Source organism: Palaemon carinicauda, chromosome 19 (genome assembly GCF_036898095.1).
Source record: "Palaemon carinicauda isolate YSFRI2023 chromosome 19, ASM3689809v2, whole genome shotgun sequence".
Lineage (NCBI taxonomy): Eukaryota > Metazoa > Arthropoda > Malacostraca > Decapoda > Palaemonidae > Palaemon > Palaemon carinicauda.
Genome location: NC_090743.1, coordinates 77,618,782 through 77,639,379, shown reverse-complemented (window position 1 = coordinate 77,639,379; position 20,598 = coordinate 77,618,782). Strand labels below are relative to the sequence as shown.

At 39.0% G+C, this 20,598-nt stretch overlaps 2 protein-coding genes across 3 annotated transcripts in view; both read right to left on the bottom strand.

Moving 5' to 3' along the window:
- The window catches only part of LOC137658691 (gastrula zinc finger protein XlCGF8.2DB-like), a 560,850-nt gene that overhangs the window by 503,598 nt on the left and 36,654 nt on the right, over positions 1-20,598 (bottom strand). The window lies entirely within an intron of this gene.
- On the bottom strand, positions 11,342-11,671 carry LOC137659087 (uncharacterized). Its single transcript, XM_068394170.1, has one exon. It carries the CDS (start codon positions 11,669-11,671, stop codon positions 11,342-11,344), a length of 330 nt encoding a protein of 109 aa, XP_068250271.1.

Genomic DNA, 20,598 nt, shown 5'->3' with positions numbered 1-20,598 from the left:
TTGGCACGGGCCTTTCCCTTGGTCGGCCCGAAGGTGAAAGGTGGGTTGTTGTTGTTGTTGTTGGAGTATTATAGCCAACTCTTGTTGTTGGCACGGGCCTTTCCCTTGGTTGGCCCGTAGTAAAGTTGGGCCAGCAGGGTGATGAAAATGGCCAAACCTCATACATGAATTTACATATCTGAGACATTTATCCTACAGTGGACTAGAAACAACTGAATTTGTTATATATATATATATATATATATATATATATATATATATATATATATATATATATATATATATATATATTTATATATATATATATATATATATATATATATATATATATATATACAGTGAACCCTCGTTTATCGCGGTAGATAGGTTCCAGACCCGACCGCGATAGGTGAAAATCCGCGAAGTAGTGACACCATATTTACCTATTTATTTAACATGTATATTCAGACTTTTAAAACCTTCCCTTGTACGTAGTACTGTTAACAAACTACCCTTTAATGTACAGAACACTTAATGCATGTACTACAGTACCATAACTAAAACAGGCACAAATATTAAAGGCGATTTTATATCATGCGTTTCCTAAACACGCCAAAAAGCACGATAAAAAATGGCAACCAATGTTTTGTTTACGTTTCTCTGATCATAATGAAGAAACAAACGCATTTAAGAGTACACATCTGTGTATAGGTTAGTTTTTGCATCGATTATATTGATTATACAGTATATTGATTTTGTTATTACCAATGTTTTACTTCATTTTTCTTAGGACTTCCAAATGAAATGTTTTTCTTTATGATGCCGCCTGAAACGACGGCGTCATAAAGTACGCTCAGTAAACAACCACGCTAAGTAAACATAGAAGGCATTTAACGCGCATGATGAAAGTGATAAATAATGATATTTACAGTAAAAGCTTTTAGAAAATATGTTATTACAAATATTATTTACCGTATCTATATAAAATCATACAGTACATACTGTACGTAGCAAAGCAGGAAAACAGTTTACGAGAGAGAGAGAGAGAGAGAGAGAGAGAGAGAGAGAGAGAGAGAGAGAGAGAGAGAGAGAGAGAGAGAGAGAGAGAGAGAGATTGTTTTACGTACGTAAATGTAAATTTTAAACAAAAAAAAAATATGATAGGTTACAACATGTATACTCTTCAGACTTTTAAAACCTTCCCTTTAACTTAATGCACACAGTTCTAAACTAAAACAGGCACAAATATTAAAATATTAGAATATTAAAGTAAAAAATAAAGATTGTTACTGTACTCACCACGAAAGAAGTTCAAGAAAAACTTGAATGATGATAGCGATGAATTTGCTGCACAGTAGAAATGATGATGATGAAGCTGATGATGTTTTCTACTGTGCAGCCAATGATAGTATTTTACGTCTCTTCAGACGGAGGTGTCTTTTCCTGGGACACCTCTTCAACTTCTTCCTGGGAAACTTCTTCAATTTCTTCTGAAGGCGTACTAGCAGGAGGAACTGGCTCTTTTTTGCGAGGCTGGAAGAACATTGTGATTGGAAGTTGCTGCCGCTGCTTCTTTTTTCGCTCTAAGAGCATCCTGTAGGGAGTCATGTCTTCATCGATCTTGTTGCAAAATTGCATAGACCGAACCATATCCTCGTCCCACTCTTGCAACATTTCTTTCACCTCCTTTATTGGTTGCAGACCTTGGCAAGCCGTTCTAATGTTAAGCCCGTTTCTTCGACATTTTCTTGGGTCTCTTCCTGGGTTTCGCTCTCTTCTTCGCTGGCCGATTTCGTCAGGTCTTCTAGGTCTGCGTCAGTTAGGGGCTGGGAATGGCAGTCCAACAACTCGTCGACGTCTTCAGTCGTCATGTCGCCAAACCCGTCACCTCCAATTATCGCAGCCAACTGCACAGATTTGCGTATTGCAGAGTGTTGGATTTCAGACGGAGTAAATCCCTCGTCGTTGTAAACAATCTGGGGCCACAACTTCTTCCAGCTCGCATTCACGGTTGCAGGTTTCATTTCTTGCAGTGCCTTCTGAATGTTCTGCAGGCACGTGGCTGTGGTGTACTGCCACCAGTACGCCTTCAAATTAAAATCTTCATCTTCTTGGGCAGCATCCACACACGCAACGAGGTCCGCCAAGGTATTCTTCGTGTAGAGGGCCTTGAACGCCCTGATAACCCCCTGGTCCATCGGTTGAATTAATGACGTGGTGTTGGGTGGCAGGAACTCAACCTGAACGCCCTCACGCGACAGGTCAGTTGCGTGTCCACCAGCGTTATCCATAAGGAGAAGGATCTTGAATGGCAAGCCCTTCTCTAAGAGATATTGACTGACTTGCGGGATGAAACACTGGTGGAACCAGTTGGAGGTCAGCATCTTCGTAATCCATGCTTTTGGATTACGCATCCAGTACACGGGAAGGAGATTCTTATTCTTATTTTTCAAAGCGTGAGGATTTTTCGACTTGTAAATAAGCCCCGGCTTTAGCAAAAATCCAGCAGCATTGCCACACATCACGAGGGTAACGCAATCCTTGAATGCTTTAAAGCCAGAGGCTTTGGCTTCTTCTTTGAACAGGAAAGTTCGCGACGGCATTCTCTTCCAAAACAAGCCGGTCTCATCCATATTAAACACTTGTTCCGGCTTGTATCCACCTTCGGCGATAATATTCTTGAACGTCTGGTTCACGTAAGTTTCAGCAGCGGCAGTGTCAGCGGAAGCAGCCTCGCCATGAAGGGAAACACTTTTCAGGGCGAAGCGTTTCTGAAACTTCGCGAACCATCCTTTGCTGGCGGAAAAACGTTTCTGACGCTGGGAATCAGTGGATGTCCCTGGTTGAGGTTCATCTACATCATCATCTTCTTCAGCATGGTCGCCATCGTCGTCTTGATGTTCCTTTGCCGCAAAATTCTCATACAAGCTCAAAGCCTTTGTTCGGATGGTGTTCGTATCCAAGGCTATGTTCTTCTTCCAGCAGTCAGCAATCCACACTGATAAAGCACCTTCCATGCGTACGATCGTTTTATTACGTGTGGTAACGACTCACTTCACTGATCTGCTAAAGGTGATGGTAGCCGTCTTTCTAATGTTTGCCTCGTCCTTCTTGATATAGCGAACGGTGGATTCGTTGACTCCAAAATGGCGGGCTGCGGCCGCGTAACTTCTACCGTCTTTTAACATATCGAGAAGCGTCACCTTCTCACCAATCGTCATCATCTTTCGGTGGTGTTTAGGCTCACTACCAGCCTTAGTAGAAGCAGAACGCTTGGGAGGCATTGTACAGTAGGGTTTAACAGAAAGTTCAACAAAAAGTTCAACTTAAAACAGTCACGCACAGCACAGATTAAAGTCCACAATAACTTAACAACATCTACACAGCGATACGGCGGGAGACAAAGTGACCGCGAATACGTAGATGCTGCGGGTTGGAGATGCGGGCAAAATACCAATCACAGGCTAGATAACAAAACTTGGGTTCTGATTCGTCATCTATCAGCGCTTGAACCAATCACAACCCGTCTTATATGCTACGTAAGTTACCAATTCAGAGTACAAGGTACCCTACATATACTGTACAGTAATAATAATAATAATAATGATAATAATAATAATAACAATAATTTCAATAACAACAACAACAATAATAATAATAATAATAATAATAATAATACTGTACAGCTTTACGTACGCTATTTTACGCTTGTTTTTTTGTTGGATATGTCTCTCTCTCTCTCTCTCTCTCTCTCTCTCTCTCTCTCTCTCTCTCTCTCTCTCTCTCTCGTACGCTTATTCGAGATGTGATATTTGCAACAAAGAATATTATTGGATGCAGTACTATGTAAGTATACATACAAAAGATTCATGGAAAAGATGCACATCCATTACATTTGTAGTACAGTAGTAGCCATCAGCAGCCTTACACCATTCTAATATGGTATGACTGCATCTGATTTGCGTTTCATGTTCGATTTAATTTTACTACGTACTGTATACAGTACTGAATTATCGTATGATCACATTCTCTTTTCGTGTTTTATTTCTTTCTGTGCTGAATTAGGTCATATGTAATGCAATGAACAATCAGTAAGAGCAGATATTACTAATTACAGTATTAATGGAATTACAGGTAATGAAATATCGTATTTGGAGTCTTCAGATATCGCGGTATTTTGAAAATCCGCGATATGTATATATATATATGGGTTATGAAAAAAACCCGCGAAGTGGTGAATCCGCGATGGTCGAACCGCGAAGTAGCGAGGGCTCACTGTATGTATATATATATATATATATATATATATATATATATATATATATATATATATATATATATATATATATACAGTGTTTATAAGGTGTGTGTTCCATATATACTTAACTTGACTGTTTAAGTGGTATGACTAATTTATCCTTGATGTGGGAGATATTGGTATTTTCTTGTTCGACTTGGCATTATATTTAATTTGTCTGTTTAAATTTTCAATTTAAAGGTCTGCCTAATTTTCTTAGATCCCGAATAGTGGCGAAGGTCCTGACATTTTGATGCTCACAGACGCTTGACATATTCACTACAAGCTTCAAGAGGAAACTGGCGGTTTACTGCTCACCAGTGTCAGACCCAGCAGTAGTATTCGAGGACTCATTCCAACACTCATGGGACAGCCTTGACATTCATTCTTTTCCGCCATTTTACCGTCTGAAATGTAATGAACAAAGTATTTTCATCCAAAGATCTGAAATTGATGTTAGTCAAACCATTTTAGGAGGGAACTTGGTGGCCAATGGCGGCGGCGCCAGTTCCCTTCGGGTTATTTGTAAAGCACACCTGGCTTGACCGCTTTAATCTATGGGCGAGCCAAGAAAAGGAGAAAAGGGTCAGCTAATAAGTCATTCACGGGGATTTGACCGGTCTAGGAATATAATCCTTCAATTTGATACTCTCTCTAAATTGCTTCCTTGGCTCTTTTTGTTTTCAACCACGTGGTGACAATTTGAAACTCTTAGATATAACAAAGAAAAAAAATGGTTATAAAAAGATCATCACACTAACAGAAATAATCTTAATTTTGATATCAAATAAATTCCTTTCTCAATTCTGATTAATTAGTAAAAGACAGGGTCCTTTACAAATGATTTGATTAACTAAATTTTATATAGTATATTTACATTGGTGATTGTATTGTTTTCGAAATTATTTAATTAATGGAAAATAAGTTTTTAAAAAAAAAAAGGTTCGGTTAGTAAATGTGGTTATGGTGACTCTTCGTCAGATGAAGCTAGTTCTATCACATAAGATTCAATGAATTAGTTAATACAGACATTTTTCATGTCTTCCTTTATAATTTTATCAGTATGCTTAATAGCCTCGACCTAATTTTCCTTGCAAATCTGAAACAAAGTCATATATCATATGTTGGTTGCATCTGTGACACGTTTGATTGCTTGGTCAATTACAAATTTAACAGTTTCATTATCCTTTTCCCATTTAAAAAAAAAAAGAAAAAACTGATAGATATTGTATGTCATTTTTATTTCTTCTGGGCGAAAAACCTGATGTGGGGAACTCTCAATGGTATTTACGGAAAGCTATTGTGTGAGAAAATGAATGCGGAAGCTAATCTTACAGCATCTAATAGGATTTGACCAAAGGTCTCAGTGAACTGACCCAGTGAATATATGGAAAAGTGTATGCCAAATCTCCTGGTTTGTCATTTTCCTTCCCTTCTCTTAGTGAAGCAAAGACATCGGGATTAAAGAGGATCGGAAACGCCGCAAATGAGTTTGAAGTTCACTCGTAAAATGGTTCTACTATGGTACCCTCAAGCAGAATGGTTCATGGACGTTCTGCTTCTACTATTAGAGGTTCTAGGATATATTCCCCATTGGCAAAACATGCTCTGTCAACCCAACCTGCAGAGGTTCCACAAATCAGTGGATTCCCTATCACTTCACTAGTTTAGATTATGCAGTATCTCTTCCGAGAGAGGCTTTTTGAGTGGGACAACGAAAGATCTGAATCCAGCAAATAAGGCTATCTTCTGTAGTTGACGTCATTGAAGGATTACTCCTCTTCCCTGTATTTCACTAGTGGTAGGAATTTTTGCTTACCTATTAAAGGAAGAATGGTTCTCAGTGTAAACGTTAAAAGGGTAATGTTTGGCCTTGAGCCAGGTATTGAGGCTAATAGGAGAGGATATATCCTCTTTATGGAATTTACCTGTACTTGCCATTAGTAATGAGCTAACCTACCCTCCACATGAAACATCCTTCAGCTTGTGATATAATCAAGGTGTTATGGTCTCTAAAGAGAAATCTTTACGACCCATTGAGGTGAGCCTCAAATAGGGATCTTACCCAGAAAACGGGTTGAACAAAGCAGGTAGGCGATTTGCATGAACCTGTATTCATTCTCTCAGTTGGTACACTGGAGGCAGATCTTTTTTTTCATTTGTTCTTGACATTGCAGGAAAGACTTAAAAACTGCAGTAGGAGAGAAAAGGAGTAGGTTTAAGCAAAGAGGTTTATCCCTGCTCTGTGGCTGGAAAGTGGAATTGTTGCAGGAGCTTCCGGAAGGTGGAGGTCGAGGATAAGGAAAGGACTCTGGTAAGGATCGGGAAGGCGATAGGTATGAGGTCTTGCAAGGTGAGGGACTCAATTTCTTGAGCCAAAGTTTGGGATGGGATTGAGGATGAGGGTCGTTGCTAGTCCTTATGAGGAGCTGTTGCAGATCGGTGCTGATCCTTATGAGGAACAGTTGCTGGTCGGTGCTGGTCTTTATGAGGAGCAGTTGTAGGTCGGTGCTGGTCGTTATGAGGAGCAGTTGCGGGTCGTTGCTGGTCCTTATGAGGAGCAGTTGCAGGTGCAGGAGCAGGAGCAATGGCTGGCTGGCTCTGTCTTCTCTGGCGAGGAGGTCGCTGGTCTTTCGGTGGTTGGATTGGAGCTGGTTTCTTTTTGTTTGGAGAGGATGTATTCTTCATAGCTGCAATCCTCTTGAGACGTTCTGGGCAGCGCTTCTTCCCAGCATTGTGTAGCCTAGAACAGTTGGGGTACTTGGATGTGGTATGTTGTCCTTCTTTATTGGCCTTAATGCACACTTCTCTGCAATGTCTCTGGCTACGAAAACTGCAGATGATGGGGCCTCTGAATTCTTCTTTGTGATGTCCATAATGTTGGCATCTATAACATCGAAGGAGCTCAGGAGTATATTCTTCCATGGGGAAAGTTCCCGCAGACTCCTAGATCCAGTTTGAAGGGAACTGGACCGATGAAGGTGGCAATGAGGCGTCGAACTGGGACGTTGTCTTTGCTCATGCAGTGAATAGCACAGTCAATGTTGCTGCACGATGTTGCAATGGTGATAGGCATCGTCACAGGATACTTGGTGATGACAGCTTCCTTCCTGATAAAAGCAGGACCCGGCAATGTTAAAGTTGGGTTTTCCTGGAGGAATCTGGCTGTCTCAACATCCTTGATGTAGATGATAAGATCACCTTTCCTGTTGGGTCTGGCAGTGAGTTGCATGCCTGGCTTAGTAGCCATGACAGCAACAGAGGCGTAGAAGAGTTTGCTGTCCATGTGTGAGAGCCGAAACTTCGGCTGAGGCTTCTTTGGCTGCGTAGCTGGGATGTTCCTTGCAATAGAAGAGGCTTCTTGCAGGAATGTCGTAAGGCAATCTGTGCAGTTGCAGTCAGTAGAGTGGGCCCCCTGTTCAGTCTCCATGGCATTGGAGGACTCAGGCACGGCGGTTGAAGGGTTGACTGCTGCTGCATACGACTGCTGAGGAGTTGCAGGGACAGACAAGGACGAGTCTGTGCTCTCAGTCCTTGGAATCACAAGTGGCGATGGTGGGCTGGTACTGGCACTGGTGAAAGAAGTTCAGGAGTCTTCCTTTTCTTGGGAGGGGGGTTAGTCCCTTTCTTAGCAGTTGCTTTCTTCTTGTAATTAAGAAGCTTGGTAGAGACGTCCTTGCATCCCTCACATCTACACCTGACATGGTGATTAAACACGGATTGGTCAACTACATCGGTGGGCCAGCAGGCGGTGGTGTTGAACATCGAGGCACGATGCTGTTGGTATGCTATACAACAATCACAGTCGCAGGCCAGAGTGTTGAAATAGTCCTCACAGTGCCTGCTGGCTTTTGGATAAAGGTTCCATCCCGAGTCTCCAATATGAAAGACCGACATGGTGGCAAAACTCTACGAGGACCGCAATGAGAATTTTACTAAGAGCGGCCCCGAGAGCGAAGGTGTTATAGGAGTTTCCAGACGATGAACGTTGTTGATGGTCCTGATGATCCGAATCAATCCACAATGGCCAGATTGGGGATAAAATGGCCAAACCCCATACATGAATTGACATATGTAAATATCAACCACAAATGGCATTTAATACCGAATTCTATCTTGGAAATATATATATATATATATATATATATATATATATATATATATATATATATATATATATATATATATTGTCCTCTTGATAGCTCAGTCGGTATAGTCCCTGCAGGCATGGTTTCCAGCCAAACAGGTGGGGGTTCAAACCTCCACCCGGCCAGGAGCTGTTACCATAAAATGAATTCCAATTGAATATTCCCAAGATAGAATTCGGTATTAAATGCCATTCGTGGGTGATATTTACATTGATTGAAATCACGTGTGCTTGTGATATATGTTCATGAATTGACATATATGAGGCATTTATCCTATTGTGGCCTAGAAATAGCTGTATTTGTTGTTGCTGTTGAATATATAGAATACATTTATACATTAAATATAAGGGCGTGTAGCCCATATATACTCAATTTGACTGTTTATATTAGTAGTATGACTAGTGTACTGTTTATGTGGTAGGTATGTATATTTTCCTGTTTGACCTAGCATTCTATTTATTTTTTCTTTTTAAATATTTATCTTGAAGGTCCATTTAATTTTCTTGTTCCCCTAACAGCGGTGAAGGTCTTGACATTTTTACGCTCACAGACAATCGAACTGATTGTTACAAACTTCAACAGGATACTGCCAGTTTACTGCTCACCAGTGCCTGACCCAGTAGGTGTATTCGAGGATGAAACACCATGAGATGGCCTTGACATTTACTCTTTTCCACTATTTTACCATCTCTGAAGGGTAATAAACAAAGCGGTTAGTAGCTCCAAAGCACCCTCAAGCAGAATGGTTCGCAGATATTCTGCATGTACCAGAATAGGTTCTGAGAGATCATCCCCATTGGCAAAACATGCTCTGTCAACCCCACCTGTAGAGGTTCCACAAATCAGTAGTTTCCCTATCACTTTACTGGTTTAGGTTATCCAGCATCACTTCCGAGAGTGGCTTTTCGAGTGAGACAGTGAGAGACGTGCATCCATCAAATTGAGGTATTTTATATAGTTGGTTTCATTGAAGGAATACTTCTTTTGCAGCCTCTATTCCACTAGGTGCAGAAATTTTAGCTTACCTATGAAAGGAAGAACGCCTCTCAGTGTAAATGGTGAAAGGGTATTGTTTGGCTTTGAGCCAGGTATTGATAATGGTAGGAGTGGATATATTCTCATCATGGAAATTATCTGTACTTGTCAGGAGTATGGAGCTGATCTATCCTCCACATGAGATTTTTCCTCGAGTTGTGACATAACTAAGGTGTTATGGTCTTTAAAGAGAAATAAATATAACCCATTTAGGGAAGCCTTAAATAGAGATCTTGCCCAGAAAACGATGTTTCTACTCGCTCGGGATAATAAAAAAAGTGTGCGAGTTACATAAACTTGAATTCATTCTGTCAGTGGTTATGCTGTAGGTAGATCTTTATTTCATTTGTTCTCAATATTCCAAGAGAGACTCAAAATATGTCAATTCTTGTTTCCAGATTTTATCTTTTAAATATTCTTTGCCTAGGGAAGTAACTGACCATGAGGATGAGTTAATTTTGTATCGTGGAATGGCACTAAGTTGCTATCTCAAGAGAACCCAGACACAGGTTATAAAACTTGTTTGTAATGTAAGCACTGCCAAAGTAAATAAGAATGTCACCAAAATCCACAATTATTTTGACTGCAGGAAACTATTGACAGAGCATCAAGTCCCAGTTCACTCAGAACACCAGAATAAGTCAAGATATATGTCTTTGAGATCAGAGGAGTTGGTAACAGTCTTGCCTTCAAGAAGAATACCTTGGTGGCTCAAATTTTAGAAGCTCAAATATATAAGCATTAGAGCACTTTCATTATTTTTGGGGATGCTACACCACTTCCTGCCAGGCAAATAAAGTGCCGCTAGCTCCTTTACTTGGCCAAAATTGTGAAGTCTAAGAAAGCAAACACAATGTAATTCTAGGTTGAGAGTTAGAGTACCTGTCCCATTTTCTTCTATTTTTCCCCTTCCTATTGGTGTAGCTTTTGCAATCATATAGCTGGACAGTCATTGATAAATGTAAGCATCACCTTCAGCTAGAAGCTTTTCCTTTACTAAATAGAAGTGTTCATTTCAGCATCTTCCTTATGAGGGGGAAGATGGTGTTTTACAGGCAAATCCATCATTTGTTTATGCCTTACATCACAGACTGACTAGTCTAAAACAGAGAATGGCTTTACAACTATCTTGATTTCCCAGACCATGACCCAAGTTTTACATTGGACCCTGATATGTGAAGTGTCAAGGATGCAATTCCCGCATCTATCCGAACCGAGATCAGTAATTTGTATTTTTCATAACTATACAAACCTGAATCGTATAACTTAACTTCCTTCTATCACTTTCCCTGAAAATCTCAGTTGAAGTTCAAATGACTTTTCCGTGTACTGGCAAAATGGCGTTCCAGCCTTACAATTGGCCAGTAACTGTTGACAACTACAGACACCTTGTTAAAAGTTAAATGAACTCTGGTATGTATAGTTAAGAAAAATACAAATTACCTTTTAAATTTGTGATGTTTATTGTTCATCATGGCGATATCAGTAATATTCCTTTTTACTTTTTACTTAAGAGGCATTCTTAGATTACAATTTACAGGAAAAATCAGCACACAGTCACCTAGCTCATACACAGATTGGGCCCTTTTATTCAGTATTGTAAGTTAGGGTATGTCTTATTTGAATTTTATACCATCAACTCTACGTTAAAAGAGCGGAGCTTGATGCTCACTCTTCAATGCCTTTTATCAAAAGCATCCTCTTCCACCAACTATTTTCCTGATCATCCTTCACCTTATCTCACCATGTAAAAAATATCTTTGCTTCCCTTTCGATCTTCTCTGCCTAACAGATTCCTGACAAGCATACATCACTCACTTCCTCCCCATACTCGATCCTCAACCTGTACCCATACCATCTCAGTTGTGATACTATTTATCACCTATGCAGTGTTAACTATGCCTGACAATCTTCTTATATTATAATTATCCAAACTTACACGCAGTGATATTTCCATAATCCACTTTGGTATTTTCATCTCTTTTCTCACCAGCTTTGCTTCTTTTAGTCTTAGAGCCCACACTTCTGATCCATACATTAACACTGGTTTTGTTACTGTGCTATAGAGTTTTACTTCGAGCTTGATTGGAATTTTCTTCTCTCCCCCTACTCCCCTCCAATTCCCGCTGGCTGTTTCCCTCCTATTCACAACTTCAGGCAAATATGTAAATTGCTCCAGGAGTTTTATAATCAAGTCTCTACTTTTATTCATGGCTAACCTATCCCTACCTTTCCTACTGCTCACCGTACCCTCAGTCTTATCCACCTTTTCCTTTAAGCCACCCCTTCCTACATCTCCTGCTACTCTAAAACCCTTGTCTGCAAGTTTTCCTCATTTCAGCGGTAATTGCTTATAGCAACTGCCACAACTCTTCATTTCTGACATCTTCATTTAACACATCCATGACCACCACAAAAAAAAATGCTGAACCCTGGTGTAATCCAGAATTAACTTCAAAGGTTTCTGTTTCCTCAAGTGCTCTTATTACTTCTGGTGTTCATCCTTTGTACATTGTGCCTTATTTGCATTATCTTTCAATTGTCAGATTTTGACAATTTTCTTTCAATATTTAGCATCATCATCATCATCATCATCATCATCATCATCTATCTCCTACTCCTATTGATACAAAGTGCCTTTGTTAGATTTCGCCAGTCGCCTTTATCTTGAACTTTTAATTCAATACTTATCCATTCATCATTTACTTCGCTCTTCGTAGTCCTTAGGAATGTAGGCCTGGATCGTCCTCTTGTGCCTTTGGAGCCCAACTGAATGTTTGGTGAACTAATCTTTCTTGGTGAGTGCGAAGAGCATGCCTAAACCATCGGCATCTACCCTTCATCATGATCTCATCCAGATAATGCACTCAAGTAATCTCTCTTATAGTTTCATTTCTAATCCTGTCCTGCCATTCACCTCCCAATATCCTTCAGAGGGCTCTGTTCTCAAATCTACTTAATCTATTGGAGATTGTTTCATTGTCATACCATGATTCATCTCCATATAGTAACACCTATCTCACTAAACTGATATATAGTCCGATTTTTCTATGTAACTTCCGGCAATTTGATTTCCAAATTTTACCGAGCCTAGCAATTGTCTGATTTGTTTTTTTTCAATCTTTCACTAAACTCTAATGCTAAAGACCTTGTATTAAAGATCATATTCCTAAATCCTTATATAATTCTACCTCATTAATCCTTTCTCCTTTTAGAGATATATCATTTTCCATTGCATACTCTGTTTTTATCATCTCCGTCATCTATGCCCAACCTTGTGTGATATTTCATGCATTCTGGTAAGCAAGTATTGTAAATCCTTTGGTGGTCTGCTAAGAAGGACAGCATCATCAGCATACTTTAGGTCTGCTAATTTCCTGTCACCAATCCAGGCCAAGCCTTCTTCAGCATAATCAACTGTTCTGCGCATTACAGAATCGATGAGGAGGTAAACAACATAAGTGATAACACATTCCTTTGGAATACTCTGCTGCTCACTGGAAATTAATTGATAAGACTCCATTATCATTAAATTTGCACTATCTATGCTCATGAACAGACTTAATCAAGTTCACATATTCAAGGGTAATTCCATAATTAAACAGTACTCTCCATAAGATTGGTCGGTGTACACTATCAAAGGCTTTTTCATAGTCCACAAATACCATCAAAGTTGCTTTTTATATTTCTATTAATCGTGCTTGGCGTTATATCCTAGCAATCCATGTTTGCCAACTATTGTACTCGTATAAGTGGATAAGCAACCTAGTGGAGTAATGAGATCTTTGGGTGTGGAGGAAATGCCACCCTATATCTCCATGAAGGCACTGGCAGCAGGGTGATGGATTGGGTCTAAGGTGATAGGCTCACTGTCTCTTTGGCTTTTACTCCTGATGCTTGGTGGTTGATCTTACTAGAATTACTATGGACCGAAAGGGGTCACTTGCCTTAGTTACACAGGCGCTGCACATCACAAGGAACCGACTGTCCTGTGAGGTATCTAGCCAATGAATTCTCTATGGATTTAGTCAGTTAATTTAGAGAGAAGAAAACGGATTGTCCCCAGTCCTTGGCGTAGAGGGGTGCTAACAATATCCCAGTTTATAAATACTAAAGAAAAATTAAAAATTGGTTATTGGAATGTAAGAACCATGAATCAGATTGGGAAATTACAACTAGTGGAGAGTGAATCTATGAAATATAGTTTGGATATCTTGGCCCTAAGTGATACACGTTGTAGAGGGATTGGTAACGAAACTTTAGACCAAAGCCGTATATATATATATATATATATATATATATATATATATATATATATATATATATATATATATATACATATATATATATATATATATATATATATATATATATATATATATATATATATATATATATATATATCTATTCAGGAAGAACAGATGGTGTTGTAAGAGGTGTGGAAATGATGACACTAAGAGCAGAAAAGGCATTAACCGAATGGGAAGGTGTAAATAACAGATTGTTACTAACAAAGTTCAAATCAAAGCATTGCAATATGAATATCATAGTTTGCTATGCACCAAGAAATGATTCCCCTAAAGAAAGGAAAGATGAATACTATGAAGAACTGCAAAGTGCAAAATATGGGATCCCACAGAGAGATATGAAAAGTGTGATTGAAGACTTCAATGCTAAATTTTGAAGGAATAATCAAAGGATATAGAATGTGAGGGTGCATAGGGGCTTGGCTCATTTTCAAATGAAAATGGAGCCCATTCCATAAGTTTCTGTTCAGCAAATAATCTTGTCATTGGTGGTTCTTTTTTTTTCAGCTCAAGGACATTGGCAAATATACATGGACATCACTATGTGGCAATTACAAAAATCAAATAGATCACATTGCTATTAATAAAAAGAGAATGAGAACACTGAGAAATGTAAGAAGCTATAGAGGTGCAGATATTGGTAGTTATCACCAGCTCCTCATTACCACACTGAAATTAAAACTGAAAGCACCCAACAGAAAGGTAGATAGAATACAATGGTTTCTAAAAACTTTGCAATTGAATGTAGGAATCGATTTGTAGTCCTAGAGACTCAAAAGACGTGGAGCCGACAATTAATGAAGAATGGTATGATATTAAGAACATGTATCAGTCAGTTGGTAGTGAAGTCTTATGACACACAATTAAATGGAGAAAGTCATTGATATCAAATGATACTTGGGATACTATAAAAAGGAGATGCAGATAGAAATTTGTTGTCGAAAGATTTTGAGGAAGTGATAAAAATTACAAGGTAAGGCATGCTAAGAATTCCGGTATTGATAGTAAGGTCAATTGAAAATCAAGGAATAACTGGAGATAATGTTTAGACAGTAAAGCAGATGAGGTTAAGAAGGCTATGAATGCAGGAAGTGGCTATTGTGTAAGCATCGCTCATAGAATTATTAATGAAAACTGGACTGGGGCAAAGAGGAAGAAGCATTACCCATCATAAAGAGAGATGGGTTTGTTATAACAACAGAAGAGGAGGAAAGACAACGTTGGATGGAACACCTCAGTGAGGTTATGAATAGTAGATACAAGGGGAATATTTTGATTGATATACCTGAAACTGATGAAGACCTTGATGTGCCCATGAATGAATTTAGTGTGTTTGAGGTCAAACTTATCATTAAAAAACTCAAGAGTTGGAAAGCACTCTGGATACGATGGAATAACTGCCGAGAAGATGTCGAAAATGAAATAACTCAGAATACTTACAAGATTAGTTTGTAGAATGTGGCATGAAGAGAAAAATCCGATGAATGGAAGTTACTAGTGTAGGGCAAGAAAAGGAGATCTGACATTTTGCAATAACTACAGAGTCATAATTCGTATGTCATATGTATTCTTCTTATTCGAAAGAGACTGGAGAGAAAGATTGATGAAAAACTGTGAGATAAACTAGCAGGATTTCGAAAAGATAGAAGTTTCACTGACCAAATTTTCATTTTTAGACATATTGTGCAGCACTGCATAGAATCTAATATTTATAGTTTACAATAATCAATAATGATTACATATTATTTAATTATTATTTGAAGATTTAGCAAAGTTACATCAAATTTTACATAAAACTTTGTTTTTCTTGATAATCTAGACAATTTATTAGGCTAGTGTTACAATCGGACCTTTGTGCACATTAAAGCGATGGTTTATATTTCGTATAGGAACAAATATACTTTGACTTGCCTCTATTTAATTAGAGGCATATATTAATCCAATTATACTGCTTGTCATGGAAAGACCTGACTTGAATATTAGCAATTATGGAAAGACCAACATTTTTCAAAATCGAATTTACTAAGGACCAATGAATGTTATTCCAAGGTGGAAGCTTACTGCATGATAGTTATATTAGTTGGGCCAGGGATCAAACTTAGGTTTCAGAGTTCCAAAGCTTAGGTTCAAATTCTGGTATGGGCGGAAGACCATTAAAAGAAGGAATTCCTCTCTAAATGATGTAGAGGTATTTCAATAATGAAATGTATTTGGCAAAAGGGTTTGTGTATTGCCATGATCAGTAAAGGTGTACTAGTCAGGGCCATCTATACTAGGTTAATTTTGTGTAAGCGATCAGACAAAAATCTCCCACTATCATCAATCCACAATGGTGGTAGATTATAGCCAACAGTTCTTGTTGGCATGGGCTATTCCCTTGGTTGGCCCATGGGTAACCTGTATAAAAATATAAGGTAGGTTATCACATTAAAGGAAAATTTGAAAGGTTTTCAGTGGTAGAGAAACTTGTAGACAGGATAAGGATGATGGTGGTAGTAGTAGAGGGCCATCATTTCACAGATAGTAGTAGTTTGAAAATTGGGTTGTTGTTGTTGTTGTTGTTGGAGTATTATAGCCAACTCTTGTTGTTGACACGGGCCTTTCCCTTGGTCGGCCCGTAGGTGAAAGGTGGTTGTTGTTGTTGGAGTATTATAGCCAACTCTTGTTGTTGGCACGGGCCTTTCCCTTGATTTACTAATGTTAGGTTGTTGTTGGTGTATTATAGCCTAATCTTGTTGGCACGGGCCTTTCCCTTGGTTGGCCCGTAGTAAAGTTGGTCCAGCAGGGTGATTGATTGATTGATTGAAAGTTTTCTGGCATCCTGACATCTAAGGTCATTGACGCCGATACCATTTACTGCATATGAAAATTAAAAGAGAATTCGATTAAAACCATAAAAATTAAGAAGTCATTAAAATAGTTAAATAGTTTTCAGAAGACCTGCTTCTGAAATGAATCTAAAAATTCCGCTCGCATAGTAAGACACATCATGTCCAAGAATCTTGGCAAGGATAAACCTGCCATCCTCACCTCGAGCCTCAAACAGATATCTATTTCTTAAGTTAGTAAAATTAGGGCATTCGGTCAACAAATGCCTCACTGTTGAAGGTACTAAGCAGTCCTCGCAATACGGTTGGTGTTGGCCCTTCAGCAGAAACTCGTGTGTCAACCGTGTGTGACCAATACGGAGACGACAAAGAGTCGTCTCCCATTTTCGGGGAATCATGTTATACCTCCAAGGTGATATGATATTTGTTACTTCCCTCATTTTATTGCCGTCTTGACTGTCCCAGTGCTGTTGCCATTTATCACAAACCAATTTCTTGATGTAAGGTAGGAGATCGTTACATGGAATGGGATACCTCCTTGGTAGCAACTCGGATGCCGCATTCTTCGCCAGTAAATCTGCCTTCTCATTCCCAGACACACCTACATGTGCTGGAACCCAACAAAATCGAACAGTTGTACCTTTCCGTCCAATAATAAAAAGCCATTCTAAAATCTTTAAAACTAGAGGGTTACTAGAATTAAAAACTTCTAAAGCTTGAAGAACACTCCTTGCATCACTAAAAATTGTAAAATTACCCTCCTTTTCCAACGCTATTTTCTCAATAGCGGTTAATATGCCATACAGTTCGGCAGTAAATATGGAAGCTGTTAGAGGAAGTGCACCTCTACAATTAAAATCATTACTATGTACTCCAAATCCAACGCCAGCATCAGATTTGGAGCCATCAGTATATATAAAAGTCGATCCCCTATGTTCTTCGACATGTTCCATAAAAAGAGACCTGGATTCTAAGTCAGTCATATTCTTCTTAACTCCAATAAAGTATTTACAAAAAGATATGTCAGGTAATTTCCATGGAGGCGTTGATGATACCTTGAATGGAAGTACCTTATTTCTAATTATATCCAGACTATTTAAAAATCGTTTCACCCGAAAGCCATAAGGTTGAGGAGATTTTGAGTGCAACTCAAAGTATGATGCGTGTCTTACAAGGCTTGCAGTCTGAAAGGCTAGAGAGCTAAGGAGTCTTTGCAATCTAAACCAATACCGAAGAATGGAAGACATTCGGTAAAGGTCTAGAGGTAACTCTCCAGCATCAACAAGGAGACTTGGGATAGGCGAGGTTTTAAAAGCTCCAGTAGATAATCTAATACCTGCATGATGTATCGAGTCTAATATTTTTAACCGGCTTGGGGTGGCTGAAGAATATACCTCACAACCATAACTAATTTTGGAAAAAATCAAGGCCTTGTATAATTTTAAAATAGTATTGCGGTCTGCCCCCCATGATGTATGGGACAATACTTTTAAGATATTCAGAGCTTCAACACATTTAGCTTTTAGCGCTTTTAGGTGAGAAACCCATGTAAGTCTACAGTCAAATATCAAACCTAAAAATTTGGTTTCCGATACACATGGTATCCGTTGACCTTTAATGTATATATCCGGGTCTGGATGTACTTCCCGGATACAACAAAAATGGACAATGGTAGTTTTACTTGTCGAGAACTTAAATCCATTCATGTCAGCCCACTGGATAATTTTATCAATAGAGAGTTGGATTTTTCTCTCAACCATTGCCATTCTAGTGCCAGCAAATGATATTGAGAGATCATCCACAAATAGTGTTGAGAGAACATCCTGGAGAATGGCTGAGGATATCCCATTAATTGCTAGTGCAAAAAGGGTTACACTCAGGACACTACCCTGAGAAACTCCTTCTTCCTGGCACTTACTCTCTGATAGAGTTTCCCCCACTCTCACTTGAAAAACTCTACGTGAAAGAAATGCCTGAATAAATAGTGGCAGCTCTCCTCTCAATCCCAATTCATGAATCGTTTTAAGAATACCATATCTCCATGTGGTATCATATGCCTTTTCAAGGTCAAAAAATACTGTAACATGGTGCTGTTTGGAAGCAAAGGCTTCACAAATAGATGACTCAAGTCGTATCAACACATCAGTCGTTGAGTGCATTTTTCGGAATCCACATTGAATCGGTGATAAAATACCTTTCTTTTCAAGGTACCATATCAGCCTTGCATTGACCATCTTCTCCATGATTTTACATAAACAAGATGTCAATGCAATAGGACGATAGTTTGCTGCTAAAAACTTGTCTTTACCGGGTTTTAAAAAGGCTAAAATAATGGCTAGTTCCCATACACTTGGGTAGCTATGATCATGCCATATTCTATTAATAATGCTTAAAATAAATAGCTTTGTATTAAAATGTACATGTTTAATCATTGCATATGGAATTCCATCGGGTCCAGGGGCTGTATCGTTGATATGAGCAAGTGCGGAATCAAATTCTCTTTCAGTGAAAGGAGAATTATACGACTCTTCCCTTCTTGTTGCAAAATTTAAAATTTTCTTTTCTTCAGTGCTCCTATACTGGTGACCAGGGGCTCCTTCACACTTGCTGGATACATTTGAAAAATGATTAGCCAGGGCATTGCTAACTTCATTTGCTTCAGTTACATACTGGCCATTCACCTTCAACACTGGTGGTGGGTTGGGGGTGAATTTGCCAGCTATCTTTTTTACTTTCCTCCACACAGAAGATGGTGGTGTTCTACTGTTAATAGAGGAAACAAAAGACATCCATGACTGGCGCCTTGCTTCTTTCATGGCACGACGGAACTGTGCTCTACATTTCTTGTACATTATTAAATTCTCATCAGTTCTGCGTCTACGCAATCGTGTTAGAGATCTTCTTGTGGCTCTGTGGAGTGCAGTTAGTTCTGAAGACCACCACGGGACTGGTCGTCGTTTGAATAACCCTGTTGTTTTGGGAATTGAATTGACTCCTGCTGTATGAAGAGTTCCATTCAGTAGGTCTATGGCATCATCAACACTTTCAAACTGTTCTGCTCTCCCTTCGATTTCACTTAGCTCACAAAATTTAACCCAGTCTGCCTTGTCTAGATTCCAACGTGGCGATCTTTGCAAAGGCGGACCTTTGTTGGTGTTTATAATGATTGGTGCATGATCACTAGTATGCCAATCATCTAATGTCCTCCAATCAAAATCAAGAAGGCAGTTAGAGCTTACAATTGAAAGGTCAATGCATGATAAAGTACCTGTCTGAACATGGAAGTGTGTGGGCTCTCCTGTATTAAGGAGTCCCACATCCTCATTCTCCACAATTGATGAGATAATATTGCCCCTTGTGTTGGCCAAAACATCACCCCATAAAGGATGTCTACCATTCATATCTCCCAGTAAGAGAAAAGGTTGAGGGAGCTGTTGAATGACCTCTGCTAAATCATCATATAAAATATTATCATTTGGAGGTAAGTACAGAGAGCATATTGAATATTTTCTCCCTATATCAATTTGTACAACAACTGCCTGCAGGGTTGTACGTATAGACATGGGTATTTGGGGAACATCTCGACGAATGTCCATGAGACTTCCGCCATGGCTCCCTGCTTGTTGATTATATGGTGTTCTATAGCTAACATACTCTCGAGGACTAGGAGTGTTAGAATCAAGCATACTTTCCTGTAGACATACAATTATGGGGGAATGCTCATGAATTAGGAGCTTAAGTTCTTCATATTTCGCCCTCAAACCCTGACAGTTCCATTGCAAAATGGAGGAGAAAACTATGGATTATTTCTGGAAGACATCTTGGATGAGGTCTTCCCATTAGAAGTTTTTAATGTAACATTATTACCAGTAGGTTTCTTCAGAGGTGGTCTTGTTATGTTGGGTTTAACGTTGGTGATTTTCTTTGTATTCTTTTTATCTATTTGTTGAGGTGGATGGTGGACCTCAACTTGAATTTCTGATTTATTCAGTCCATCTTCTGGT